Below are 13406 nucleotides of genomic sequence, written 5' to 3'. Positions count from 1 at the left end.
TCTATTTATGGCTGTAATGACACTCGAACTGACAAACCAGGAATTCAAAGCATTGTACTCCACAAAGCACTTTCTACAGTTTAGAAAACAAGGCAGATAACGCCCGCCGCAATCTCATTTCCCTCATCCTAGGTTGAGGCAGTGGGGACTCCAGGGCAATCCCAAAAGCTCTTTTAGGATTTCGGGGTAACCTCGAAAACTCTTTTCCCTCCCTGCCATTTTTTAGGATTGCATCCCATTACACGTTTCAGGTTATTCACGGTGCCACCTTTTGTCCTCCCAGTTTGACAGCAGTGACCCCAGCTGCCTGAGCAGTCGGTGATCCCACACTCCTCTCTCCCCACACACGGGCCGGCCTCCCCTCGGCATCGCCCTCTCCCCGCCGCACAGATCGGCGCTGTCGGAGCTGGGGACGGGCCGGGCTGCCCTGCCCCGGGCGGGGCGGGGGGCGGCGGGGAGCGGCGCGGAGCGGCGCAGGCTGTCCACCGTCCGCCAACATGGCTGTGACGGCGGCGGGTGACCGTTGGGCGAGGGGCGCTCGGGAGGCGGCCGTTGGGCTGGCGAGGGGGGGGCAGAGGACCGGTGCTCGGGGGGAGCGGCGCCCAGCGCCGCCGCCGAGGAGCGGTACCGGAGGGGAGGGAGCGGCGGGGAGGGAAAAACGGAGGGAGGGAGGGAGGGAGAAGGCGGTCGGGGCGGAGACTGCCCCTCCAGTGCGCTGTTTGTCGCTGTTCCGCCGTGCGAGGAGGAGGGCCCTGTCCGGCCGCCTTCTGCTGCCCCCCTCCTCCGTGCGAGGGGACCGGGGCGACCGGGGAGGGGCAGGGGAGGTGATGAGCTTGGGCAGGGGGCTGCGGCGGCGGCGCGGCTGCTGCTGCTGCGGCGGCGGGAGGCGACGGCGGGGCATTGGAGGGTCTGTCCGGCCGGCCCGGGGCCAAGGGGATGCGGCGGAGGACGGGTCTGGGTGTAGCTGATCGGAGAAGAGAGGCAGCCGCCGACCGGAGAGGCCGAGGAGCAGCGGAGGAGAGCCACCCTGACATGCCTTTTCCTCTCCCTCCTCTCCAGCGGCCATGTTAACCAGAAAGCCCTCAGCTAGCGCCGCCGCTGGTGCTGCCTACCCAGCCGGTAAGCAGAGGGCTGCCGTGACCACCACCGCGACGCGCCGGGCCGTGCGGGGTTGGGAGGGGGGTGAGCTCGGCCGCCCCTCTGCTGCCGCCGCTGCGGCGGGGACGTGCTCTTCGGAACAATGATCCACCCTCCCCCTGGCAACCGAGCCCGAGGGCCGGCGGGGGGCTTCGTGCTCGGCTCCGGCGTGCCGCTGTTGTGCGGGGTGGCGAGTTCGCCTCGGGCAAGAGAGGTGGGGGGGAAGAGGAATCACTTGGGGAAATGACCAGGGGGAAACCGGGAGTCGCGGCGTTTGCCGGAGCGGCCGCGTTTGATCGGGGCAGCGGTGCTCGCCTGCGCTTGTCGCTGCACACTTGTGAACTCCTGGCGGTTCCCCGGCGGCGACGGCATTTCTCCGGGCCAGACGGCTCGGGGGGGGGAGGGGGGGGGGCGTTGGAGAGGGTAAGACGGGCGGGGGCCCGTCCAGCCCCGAGGCGTGTGCGGGGCAGAGCCGGCTCGCTGTGCCTGTTAGGCGCCTGCCTCTGGCGGGTTAATCTCGGATGAAGGGTTTAGCCGGGCGAGCACGGCCCGCCCGCGCTATTAGCCGGATCGGTGCGTGTGTGCGCCGCGGCGGTGATTAGCTTTTAATGGCTTCTGCCTGAAGCAAGACGGGCGGCGGTGCCAGCGAAACGCCGGGGTTACCGCCGCCCCCCGACGGCCTCGCTGCCTGAGGGGCCGCCGCTGCCCTCCGCGCTCACCCCTCTGCTCTCCGCAGGCAGGGCAGGGGACAGCGGCCGCCCGCTGCAGTCTTCCCCGGGCACCGGAGCCGGGGTCCCCCGGGCAGGAGCTGGAACCGGTCCGCCGTCACCCCTCGCACTGCCGCCGCTCAGGGCCAGCAACGCCTCCCACACGGTGAGCCGGGGCTCGGGGAGGGGGGCCGAGGCGGGGGCTGGAGGAAGGGTCGTCTGGCCGCGGGGGCTTGCCGCCGCCGCTCTGCGTTCGCCCGGTGGCCCCCACGGGCGCCGCCGCGAGTGCCCAGTCCCGCCTGACGAGGCGCTGGGTGCTTGAGCAAAGTGCATTTAATTTCTGCAGACTCCGATCAAATGTGCGTTTGCTGTGGGGCTGGGACTCGGGGACTGCACTGAGAAGCAGCTTTCCCTGTCCCCAGCCCATTTCAGTCTGGTTTTGTGGCTCATTTTCAGTGACAAATTCCATCTCCCACACTCGCACAGAGGAGCTGTTGTGGTAAATGCATTTTTTGAGATTACATTGTTTTGGCAATGAGGTTAGTCACTGTGATTAAAGTGAACTGTCGTGAAAAATGAAGGCTGCTCTCCCTTTATATGCCTGATTAGCTCAGGCCGATAGCTGCCCTTCCCCTGAAATAGCTATCACTGTACTCGTCGACAATGATTGGATAAATCCGGCTTTATTACTGCAGTAGTTTACCTAAAGAAATAAGCACTGATGGCATGAAAAGGATGTTATTTTCCGGTTCTGTGATATATCACATTATCTCCCACTCATAGTTAATCTACTAGGAATGAAACTTCCCAAGTATGCCACTATATATGGATGAGAGAGGGTATCTCTGTCCTGAAGGCACGACAGAGTAAAGAGGGAGGTATCTATATGCTGTCATGTTATCATTAAATATCTGAATTTTTTATTGCATACATATCCTTTTAAATTATGAGGGATTTCGTACTGACCCTGAAAGGCATTGATGGCATACTTTCCTTAGAATTAATGAATTCTTCATGGATGCTCACATACTATCTTTGTAAACATATGGCAGAGCTTTAAATGGTAACATGATTATGGGCTAGTGGAAGGTGAAACTATGCATTTTGGGTGTTAGTGTTTCAGTGACTTTCTATGTACCTTGAATGAAAACATCTTATTCAGATCCATTTATAGAAAAAATTGGCATAAATAAAAGGTGAAAAAATCACTATGTAGGGTATTCTCAAAAGGAATTATGAATATTCTGCAAATTCAAGGCAGACTGCATACTTGAGATTAACATAATTTATGTAGCTAGGATACGTGTCTGAATTGTTCATTAGTATCAAAGGCCAATTTTTTTCACATTTATGTACCAGTTAAGTGCTGGTTGATTTTAGGGTTGGGGTAGCAGCTTAATGTTTTTATAAAAACAGAAAAGAAGGAATGTGGTACAGACAGCCTGGACACTAATCATGAAACTGCACATGCAGATGGGCTCACAAATAACAGGGGCCCACATCAAATAGAGCCCAGACTTAATTTAAGATTTGTAAAGGCATAGTGGTCCAGCTGTGTAACTGGGACTACTCACTAAACTGGAAATACAGAACTTTGGTATTTTTATACATGGATTTATATGCATATGTGTGTATTATATATAGTGTCTGTGCATAGATACCTACATTTATAAAGATGAAGTCTTTATGTAAGCATGCAAGGGTGTTTCAAGTTACATTTCTGTATTTCGAGTATTTTTATGCAGCATTGTATATGTATGCGTATGTTTAGATATAGCTTATATGCATGTGTGTGTATATACACATAGAGATGAAATATTTATGGAAGCACACAGGGGTGGCCAAGCATTATATTGCTGTTTTTCATGTCTCTCTAGATTCTGACTATTAAAAACTCTGCCTTTCTTTTGTGATACAGAGCTTGCTCTACAGTATTTATTTAGCCTTGGGTAGTATTACAGAAATACCTCAGACTGCCTTTCTGAATTTTGTAAGTGGTTATTTTGTGGTTGGCTAACATAACTTTTTGTGGTAAGGATCAGATGTGACATCAGAATGCTGTATTTTAACCTAAAAAAAAAAAAAAAAAAGTGATATCTGTTATGTGATTGTTCTGTAAATTTCAGGCCTACTGACCTCAGCTGACCCTGACTGAAATAATTGGTTTTGCATCCCACTACTTCCTCCAATCAGGCCTTTTTAAAATGGAACATTTCAGTGTTCTTAAACTGTTTTCCTTCTTTGTGATCATTTGCTTATTCTGTTTTCATCCCTGTTGTATATCTACATGACTTCTGTAATAGCAAAAAACGGGGAACATTTCTCTTTGTGTTTGAAACTTTCAGGAGCTATAGTTTGCTTGAGTAGTTGAAGTTGCTGGTATTTGGATGTAAATGTGTGCATTGTATATGCATATACTAGTTGCAAAGAGAGACAGAGGTTGAAGATGGGTTTTTATTTAAGCTAGAAAGTTTTTATTTTAATCCAGACAGAGAATCAGTCCACCACCTGTTATATTTCTTGCAGTAATGAGTTGTGATCTAGCCTCTTGTGAAACTGTGGTATCCTACTTTCAAGTGAAGTTTCATTGTTTGGTAGAAACCAGCCACATGGGCAGAACAGGGGAAGATGTTGTTTTACCCAGGCTTTGTATAACAGGGCAGAGGTTTTAGCTGCAGTCTCTGCAATCACAGCAGCCTTTGTTGCTAAACACGCTGTTTTTTGTGGGTTTTTTTTTGTTGGTTTTAAATTGTGGCTTCACCCTGGGCTTATTTGTGTCTGCTCCCATCCCTATCTTTTTGGGCTCATGGTGGAAAACAGGAACTCATTTCTAGCCCCTTGTCTTCTTCTTTTTCTTCTCCAAAGTCATTGCTTTCTCTTTTGAAGTCTTAAGTTATGGCCTTGATGACTGGCACCTTCTTCCATTTACTCTCCTGTTTCATTATGGTGTTAGTACATCCACTTGACATGCTGCAGTAGAGATTATCTTGCTTGCCTGCTGCTCTGCTTGTGTAAATCCCCACCCGTCTGTGAGTCCCTCTCCCAGACTCTTGTCTCTTGTATTCTGCCTACCTCCGTCTCTGTTTATTCTTACTTGGCACATATCCGTGCATTCTGCACTCTTCCTGTTTCTCTTGCAATAAAGCAGCCTTAATCTTTTTCTCCTCCTGTCTAGTACTGTAACAACAGCCCCTTTACAGTGCATGATTCAGTGCATTCCCTCTTCAATTCCTTTGTAAGATTTCCCTACAGCAAGGCCTGTTTTGTTTTGAAATCAGTGGTGAATGTCTATCCATATACTTTTGCATCAGTCTTCATCTTAAAAATTTTAAATTTTATTAAAAAAATAGTTCACATGGTAACAGAACAGGGATTCCTGGAGTAAATGTGAAGATCTAGTGGGTCACATGCTGCAGTATTTTACTGCAGGCTGCTGCTTTAAAGCAGGCAAAACCAATGAAAATACCTTGCAGTTGTGGGTGCTCTCATGTAATAAATTGCCATGGGAATGTTGTTATGTTTGAGTGGAAATAACTGTACTGTCATGATCTGTACTTCACTACATCTAGATTTCTTTGCATGTTTCTTCTTCTACATTAAACTTACGCCTAAGGGAAATATGAAGCTATCTTAACTTTTAATGGGGGACTTTGAAACTTGTTCTCCCACAGTTGGTGACTGTGCTGTGGGGAATGCTGTACATCTGGGCACATCTCTTGTATGTGTACACTTCAGCTTACCTGAAGGGTTCAATTAGTTTGCATTGACTGCCCTTTTTTGTTTCAACATGTGTAATGCATGTAGGATGTCCCAGAAGTCCTCAGACTTACTGCATCTATGTAGTTCTGACAGGAGAAAAAAAATCAGGAATTGGGATCACTCTTGGGGCTTAGTTCTGTCTGAAAATATCTGCTATATAAAGTCAATATTAAGTTTTTAAAAAATAAACTTGTATGGACCAGATATGACATCAGCAAAAAAATTCAAATGGTGTGTTTTTAGTAGAGCCATTGTTGAGCTAGAGGCTCTTTAGGACAAGGGCTTAGTCTTTTTTGGTGTGTAAACCCATGCTCATAATAAAACCATTATGATAATCCTGTATTATTGCTATTGTACTAATTAGCACATTATTTTTAGTTCTGAACAGAGGAATGCTGTTGAATTAATTTATTAGATTAAAAAAATCCTTTGTACATTTGCTCAGGATGTAGTCAACAAAATAGGCAGTGAAGCATGCTACACCTGATACTGTGTGCCTGTAGCGTGTCAGACACAGTAGGCACAGTAGGGCTGAAACTTGCGTGCCCAGAAATGCTGTAAAGAAAGGGGTATATAGTGGAATGTTTATTCTTTAATGAAGTTCCTGCTTTGGAACACTGTGTGTATATATATACATCAGATAAAGATGTCTTACTCCTGTGTAGTATTACAGCAGGCCATTGTGATTGCTTTAGTAATAAGGTTCATTTCATAAACCTTTTTAGAGTCTGGTTGACAGCAAAATCTTTTCTGTGGTATGTTTTTTTTTGAGCAGCAGTAGTCTTGTAGAGGGTTTTGAAACAGACCATTGCATTGGCTGTGTTTTACTGCAAAGGAATTGTCAACTGGTTTGTCTTCTTGTTGGCATGGTGGACTCAGTTTTATGCTAATTCTGTGCTGTTACAGGTCTGTAGTCTAAGTATAGTAAGTTACTTTTCTACTTCTGTCCCTAAACTCATTTGTGAAAACAAAAACCCAAACCCCAAGCACTCCCACCGCCAAAAAGAAGGTGTTTGTGTTTGGGTTTTTTGTTTTGCCTAGTGTCTGTACTTCAGTGGTTAGGTGAATGTTTTTAGCATAGTCATCAACTTCCATAAACTAAGCAAACCAAAGTTAAAGCAAAATCTAGTGGTGATTTTGAAGTAATGAAAAACTGTTGAGAGAGGAAAAAAATCCACCATTGTAATGTTTGCTGTTATGTAATTGATGCTGACAGAAGATTCAGGAAGATTGGTTCTTTGAGTTCAGGCTTACCTGTTCTTGCAGTATGTCTTATGGAGAAGTGTGCACATCAGTAAGTTTATGATGATGTGCGCTATAAAAATATGTAAATCTTAGAAGGTGTGGATGGGTGTGAGCACAGGCAGTAAAATAGATAAGTAAGATGCGTAAGTGCATGCAGAGTGTCAGCTGTGTAGGTTGTTGGTTCTGGAATTTACAGGCAGAAGTAAAGGTGCAATGTGTTACAAGCAGCTTGGACTTACGGTGTCGGATGGGAGGCTGATGGAGCCTCTGTGTACTGTGAACATTTTCATACTGGACTAGAAGTCTGTAGTGCTTTGTAGCTTCCCAAGCCCATTAGTTGTGGTTTAGGGAACTTACAACGTCATTGGTGAAGCCTGTGGAGCTTGTAAACAGTGCAAGCCTGAACTTGACAGCAGTCTCAGTCAGCCAGTAGCCAGAAGTAGATAGGCAGAACAAAGGGCTGGTGAGAATCCAGCCCTAATCCAGATTGGAAATAGAAGAAAAGGTGGTGATTCTTGTGCAGGTAGTACCCTGAGATAAGTCCATTTTTCATACTGACTTCGTGGTAGTAATGTATCTGATAACTTGGAAATGCCTGATGGAGGGGGAGGGGAGAAGAAGAGCGATCTGTCTTCTCCCCGACTGCTTTTGGAATAAAGCCTGTGCTGGTTTGGTGTCTTTTCTTCCACAAAGAAAACTAGTGCTACTGTCTGCATCTGCATTTGCATTCCCAAGCAGCAGTTGACTGAAACTGGCAAAACCGGTCACTTTGGATTTGGGGTGAAGCTGGGATAATGCTGGTGATCTCATTCTGCTGCTTGGGGAAAAAAAAACCAGGCTGTGAGCAGCAAGAGAAACCGTGAGACTGCCTGAAGGTGCAGGAAGCAGAGCTACATGGTTTACACTTTAGAATGTGTTTGCAAACATGCTTTTAGGAAAAAGGAACTCTTTAGTACCTGGTGAGAGTAGACAAATGTCTGGGGTTTTTTTCCTAGCCCTGATACAAAGCAAATAACTGAAGTTTGAAGAATTCCCCTGTACATCTGCTGAAACAAGCAGTGCTTAGGAAGGGCAGAAAATAGTTAATCCTGAAAACAGGTGACTCAAGTGAAAAAAAACAAGCAACCAACCCAACAAACTAATTCAAGATGTGAACCGTGGCAATGTGTACTTGGGCTAAGAATTCTTAAAGATGGTTTTCTCCACTATGCTCTTTCCTTCTCATTGTCTGCATGTCAGTATTGTCTGCTCCCCTTTGTCTTGGTACGTTCTGCTTTGTTGTTCAACCAGTGCCACAGAAGAAATATTTGTACCTGTACTTGTAATCTGCACAGTTATTCTGCTGCTTCAATTGTGCGTTTCTTATATTTACAGTTCTGCAGTACTGCATGTGCTGAGCCTCTGATACATCTTCCTAACTAGATCTGGTTCTTCTGAGTTGTGTTATTTAGCAGCTCTTGGGGCTGAATTACCTGTTTTTTTCCCCAGTAACTGCTGCTTATATAGAGGATCAGAGCAACCTTCATGAAACTGCTACTGCAGTGCGCTTCAGACTTGATCTGAAGGAATTACCTGTAGGCTGGTTAAGTCCCCTTGCTGCTTAATTCCTGGTGCTTTTGAGGCCTCAAACTAGGAAGGGAATGAATGTTTCTATCCCATGTATCTTCACTTTGCTTAACTGTTACAGATGTCTTAGCTCTGGATTGCAGTTGTGTGGTAACTCTTTCTATGAGATTGATCAAATTTGATAGTGTGAGCCCAAACTGATCTTCAAATAAACATCCACAGTCAAACTGTAGTGACGAAATAAAATGAACCAGTTACTCAAAGCAAGTCAAAATGAAATCAGGAGAGTAGTGAACTCAGCAGAAGCGGTCTCCGAGACATCTTGGTGTTATGTTGTGTGAGTTTCAGAGCTGCAAGTTTAAAAATATTATCCAAAGGTGAAGCTGGTGTCCAGCTGGCTACTCCTTGGGAACAAGTTACTGAATTTACAAAACCAGGCTTCTACCATATCAGACTGAGACCTTAACAGAAGCACAAAATATGCTAAGAGTCTGTGTTACATGTCCTGGTTTTCTCATTAGGAAGCACTACTGCAGTTGCAGCACAATACTTCATTGCCTCATATCACAGCACACTACTGTTGTTTTCTGATTTTGTTTTAGCAACCTTAAGGGATGTGTTAGTTATCCTTAGCTGTCTAGAAAAGGTAAGGTTCAGATTAGAAGCGCTCTCAACACTGGCTTGATCATCTGTCTGACAGTATCAGTGAACTTTTGGTTAGTAATTTGGCATAAATGTTAAGACTGGTGAATCAGCTGGAGAGACAGAAGGGAAAATCTTCCCACATTTGTGTAAGACCAGGCAGAAGACAAATTAATTATCCTCTGCTAGAGAGCAAATGAGGAATTCTAAGGACAGCTATTTTAGTGACAGGTATATGCTCATAAATGTCTTGTTCCACCTTAAAAATAACAGGTTTTGAGCAAGACTTCACATCCCAGTGCTTCTGTGTTCCTTTGCTTGAAAATGCTGAATATTCCTGTTTATTCCCTTGTGCAAATTGTGAAGAACAAATATAATTTCTAAAATCAACTAATCCTTTTTCCGATTCCTTTAAAATAAAGTTACTTGTATGTTCTTAAAGGCAAAGATTTTCTTTCCACTCAAACCTTCATGAGGCCCCACGCTTCATCTTGCTTAAAAGTAGACTGGTTTGGGAAGGTGCTAAAAGGATATGCGCATGCCTCATTGATCTGAATACTTTACTGAATAGTTACTTCCTCAATTGCAAGCAGTAAATGGCATCTCTTGAACTTTAGATATGTTCAGGTTCTTTTTCTCTCTGTGCATGTTACGGAACGTATGTTTATTGCTTAAAATTGTGTCTGTAGCTTTTGGTATACGGCAAATTCAGGAACAAGTTAATATGTTGATTTCTGAGAACAGGTGACTAGGAGAACCTTAGCCATGTAAGTTCTAGCAGGCATTGTATGTTGATGTCCAGCATCAGTAGAAGTGCTGCTATGTTCTGTAAAGTCTGAAGTCCTTCAAGCATACTTCTTGATGTTACAGGGCTGTTTCCTTGAAGATTCCTTAGAGGAATTGTCAGCTTATCATGGTAGCACATCTGTGGTTGCCTAGTTGTAAACAATCTAGAGAGTTGTGAAAGCAGCATTTGAAAAACAAGGATGTGAAGAATTTAACAGTGCCCTGCAGAATCACAATATATGTGCTGTATTTTTTTTTTCTTTAGATTATCTGTGGACTACTGACTTCTAAGAAAATACTCAATTTTGAGGTGATTTAGGGAGGATGGCGGTTTGCAGAATACATGGTGAAGCATAGAGTTCATGCCTCTCTTGTTAACTGGGTATGTATTTATTTTCGATTTTAGGTTGGAGGCAGTAAGCACACAATGAGTGAGCACATCCATGTTGGTAGCCATGGACAAATCCAGGTTCAGCAGCTGTTTGAAGATAATAGTAACAAGAGGACGGTTCTGACGACACAGCCAAATGGACTTACAACGTTAGGCAAATCTGGATTGCCCGTGGTTCAGGACAGACAGTCAGAGAGTGCTCACAGACGACAAGGGAGCTCCAGCTCTTTAAAATCTACAGATGGAACAGGGAAGGTGAAAGCCTCTGTTATGACACCAGAGCAGGCAATGAAGCAATACATGCAAAAATTAACAGCTTTTGAGCATCATGAGATTTTTAGCTACCCTGAAATATACTTTTTGGGTCCAAACGCAAAGAAGAGGCAAGGTGTGATTGGTGGTTCAAACAACTGTGGGTATGATGATGACCAAGGGTCTTATATACAAGTACCCCATGATCATATTGCGTACAGGTATGAAGTCCTGAAAGTTATAGGGAAGGGAAGCTTTGGGCAAGTGGTGAAGGCCTACGATCACAAGATGCATCAGCATGTGGCACTAAAAATGGTGAGAAATGAAAAACGTTTCCACCGGCAAGCTGCGGAAGAAATTAAGATCCTGGAGCATCTCCGGAAGCAAGATAAGGATAACAACATGAATGTTATCCACATGTTGGAAAACTTCACATTCCGCAGCCATATCTGCATGACGTTTGAATTGCTGAGCATGAACCTGTATGAATTGATAAAGAAAAACAAGTTTCAGGGCTTTAGCCTGCCTTTGGTCCGCAAGTTTGCCCACTCAATTTTGCAGTGCTTGGATGCTTTGCACAAAAACAGAATCATTCACTGTGACCTTAAACCTGAGAACATTCTGTTGAAGCAACAGGGTAGAAGTGGTATCAAAGTGATTGATTTTGGCTCAAGTTGTTATGAGCATCAGCGTGTCTACACTTACATTCAGTCACGTTTTTACCGTGCACCTGAAGTCATCCTTGGTGCCCGTTATGGGATGCCCATAGATATGTGGAGCTTGGGTTGTATTCTAGCAGAGCTTCTGACTGGTTATCCACTTTTACCTGGAGAAGATGAAGGAGACCAGCTGGCTTGTATGATTGAGCTATTAGGCATGCCTTCTCCAAAACTCTTAGATTCATCCAAGCGAGCCAAAAACTTTGTGAGTTCTAAGGGTTATCCTCGCTATTGCAGCATCACAACCTTGTCTGATGGCTCTGTAATACTTAATGGTGGACGCTCTCGAAGAGGAAAACTACGTGGCCCACCAGAGAGCAGAGAATGGGGTAATGCATTAAAGGGATGTGATGATCCCTTGTTCCTGGACTTTTTAAAACAGTGTTTAGAATGGGATCCTGCTATTCGTATGACACCCAGCCAGGCTTTACGGCATCCCTGGCTAAGGAGACGGTTGCCAAAACCTCCAACTGGAGAAAAGGCTTCAGCGAAGAGAATTACAGAGAGCACTGGTGCTATAACGTCGATTTCCAAGTTACCTCCAACTTCAAGCTCAGCTTCAAAACTGAGGACTAATTTGTCACAGATGACAGATGCCAATGGGAATATTCAGCAAAGAACAGTGTTGCCAAAACTTGTTAGCTGAGGCTGAGAAACCCAATGCTGTTAGTACGAGAGATACAATGTGGCTGAGCCTTATTTGTATGAAAAGGTAGCTCAGATATACATTTTTATTTGCTCAATAACTTTATTAATTTGTATCTTTCAGCACTCATTTTAAATGTAAGAGATGTTGATTTTGTTTTTATAAAAACACGGGGACAATGCTTTAAGTTTTTATACTTATTTTTTAAGATGTTTGTCTTCTACAGTACAACTAGCCTTACTGTAACTAGTGTGACACAGTAATAAACATCAGTGGCAGGCCACTGGTTACAAGATGACTGTCATGCATTGCAGCGTGGTGTCAAAGGTATTATCGTTTCTCTTCCATGGTTCATATTAGGTTTCACCTGGGGTAAACTTGTAAGGCTCTACTTTTTGGATTTTATGGGTATGCAAACACTCACACTTATGCCTGACTGGGCTCCAGGGAGAATACTCAAGTACAGTTAAGCACCTGTAAACTTGTAATTTGAAGTGGAGCTGTAGCATGTTACATTGTCATTTTCTATATGGTAGTCCAGAGAAAGTAGTGGTATTACTATGATGCAGTCACCTCCTATGGAATACTTTCTGTACTCAAAAGTAATGGGTTTCGGTTAAAATGAGTATCTAAATATAATGAAAAAAAAAATATTTCCAGGACTAAAATGACTGTCTCGTGCTATGTGCTGTGTGGTAGAGCGAGAGGAGCAGGCACTCTGAGAAAGCTTGAAGGTGGAAGTATGTCTGTTCCTGTAAATCTGAAAAGTATATAACATTGAGCATTCACACTGGGCTTCTCTTGGTTTGTACTTTTTTTTTCCTTTCCTGTTTTCTTTCCTGATGTGCAGCTTGGTCTCCCAAAATCACGTAGGCAGAAGTACTTGTTCTGTCAGTTTTATACTGTAACTTCCAGACTGTTATGCTACATGGATTTCACAAATAGTTTTTATTTCTTCTGCCCATACTTGTTTGAGTGACTGTGACCTCTCTGGTACATTTACACTTAAGATCAAATCTGCATGCAGGGGCAAACACTATGTTACTACATTGCTTTCTGTAAAGAACATCACTCTAGAGTGCGTAACTGTGGATGGAACGATCCTGAGTGGAAAGACTCAGTTGGAAGACAGCATCCTAGAAATTTTCTAGTACAGGAGAATTCTCAAAGGAGTTAAATGGTTGGAATTTTTTTTTGGCATTTGTAGCTGTAAATCAGCTTTGGAGGGACAGTTAGAGATAACGTGTAGATTTGTTTACATGTGTGCTAATGCTTGGTTTTTCTTCTTTTAAGCATTCATGGAAGAAAGATGCTCTTTACTGAGGAATAATATCTAAACCTATGAGAGAAATACGCGTTGTAGCATGTTTTCAATAGAACAGTTTGAAATGCAGGATCAGTTTTCATCACATACAATGGCAGTGGTCTACATTGGAAGTGTAAAACATGAACAAGGAATTTTAAATCTGGAAGGGTTTATGGACATTAGAGCAAAACATTCTAGAATGGATTTCATTAAACCTCAATAAATTTAAGCAACATTTATATGCACAGAT

General features: G+C 44.4%; 1 protein-coding gene across 2 annotated transcripts; it reads left to right on the top strand.

Moving 5' to 3' along the window:
* Positions 1-666: 666 nt before the first annotated feature.
* Positions 667-12638, top strand: DYRK2 (dual specificity tyrosine phosphorylation regulated kinase 2). Of its 2 annotated transcripts, none has more exons than XM_061368058.1 (3): positions 667-1119; positions 1874-2010; positions 10249-12638. In XM_061368058.1, exons 1-3 carry the CDS (start codon positions 1065-1067, stop codon positions 11848-11850), a joined length of 1794 nt encoding a protein of 597 aa, XP_061224042.1. In that variant the 5' UTR covers positions 667-1064; the 3' UTR covers positions 11851-12638. The 2 variants fall into 2 exon arrangements, with proteins under 2 accessions (XP_061224042.1, XP_061224043.1); XM_061368059.1 differs by lacking the exon at positions 667-1119 and adding an exon at positions 1240-1351.
* The last annotated feature ends 768 nt before the right edge of the window (positions 12639-13406 follow it).

Source organism: Neopsephotus bourkii, unplaced genomic scaffold (assembly GCF_033783945.1).
Source record: "Neopsephotus bourkii isolate Nb327-2 ecotype Australia unplaced genomic scaffold, CSIRO-AGI_Nbou_v1 NB_1423, whole genome shotgun sequence".
NCBI lineage: Eukaryota > Metazoa > Chordata > Aves > Psittaciformes > Psittacidae > Neopsephotus > Neopsephotus bourkii.
Note: the sequence above shows the minus strand (reverse complement) of the source record. Positions and strands in the feature narration are given on the sequence as shown.

Bases quoted from the DNA above. Each gene is read 5' to 3' on its own strand.
- DYRK2 (XM_061368058.1), top strand. From the start codon at position 1,065: ATGTTAACCAGAAAGCCCTCAGCTAGCGCCGCCGCTGGTGCTGCCTAC. The intron at 1,120-1,873 runs GTAAGCAGAGGG...TGCTCTCCGCAG, and splicing joins TGGTGCTGCCTACCCAGCCG to GCAGGGCAGGGGACAGCGGC. The intron at 2,011-10,248 runs GTGAGCCGGGGC...TTTCGATTTTAG, and splicing joins CCAGCAACGCCTCCCACACG to GTTGGAGGCAGTAAGCACAC.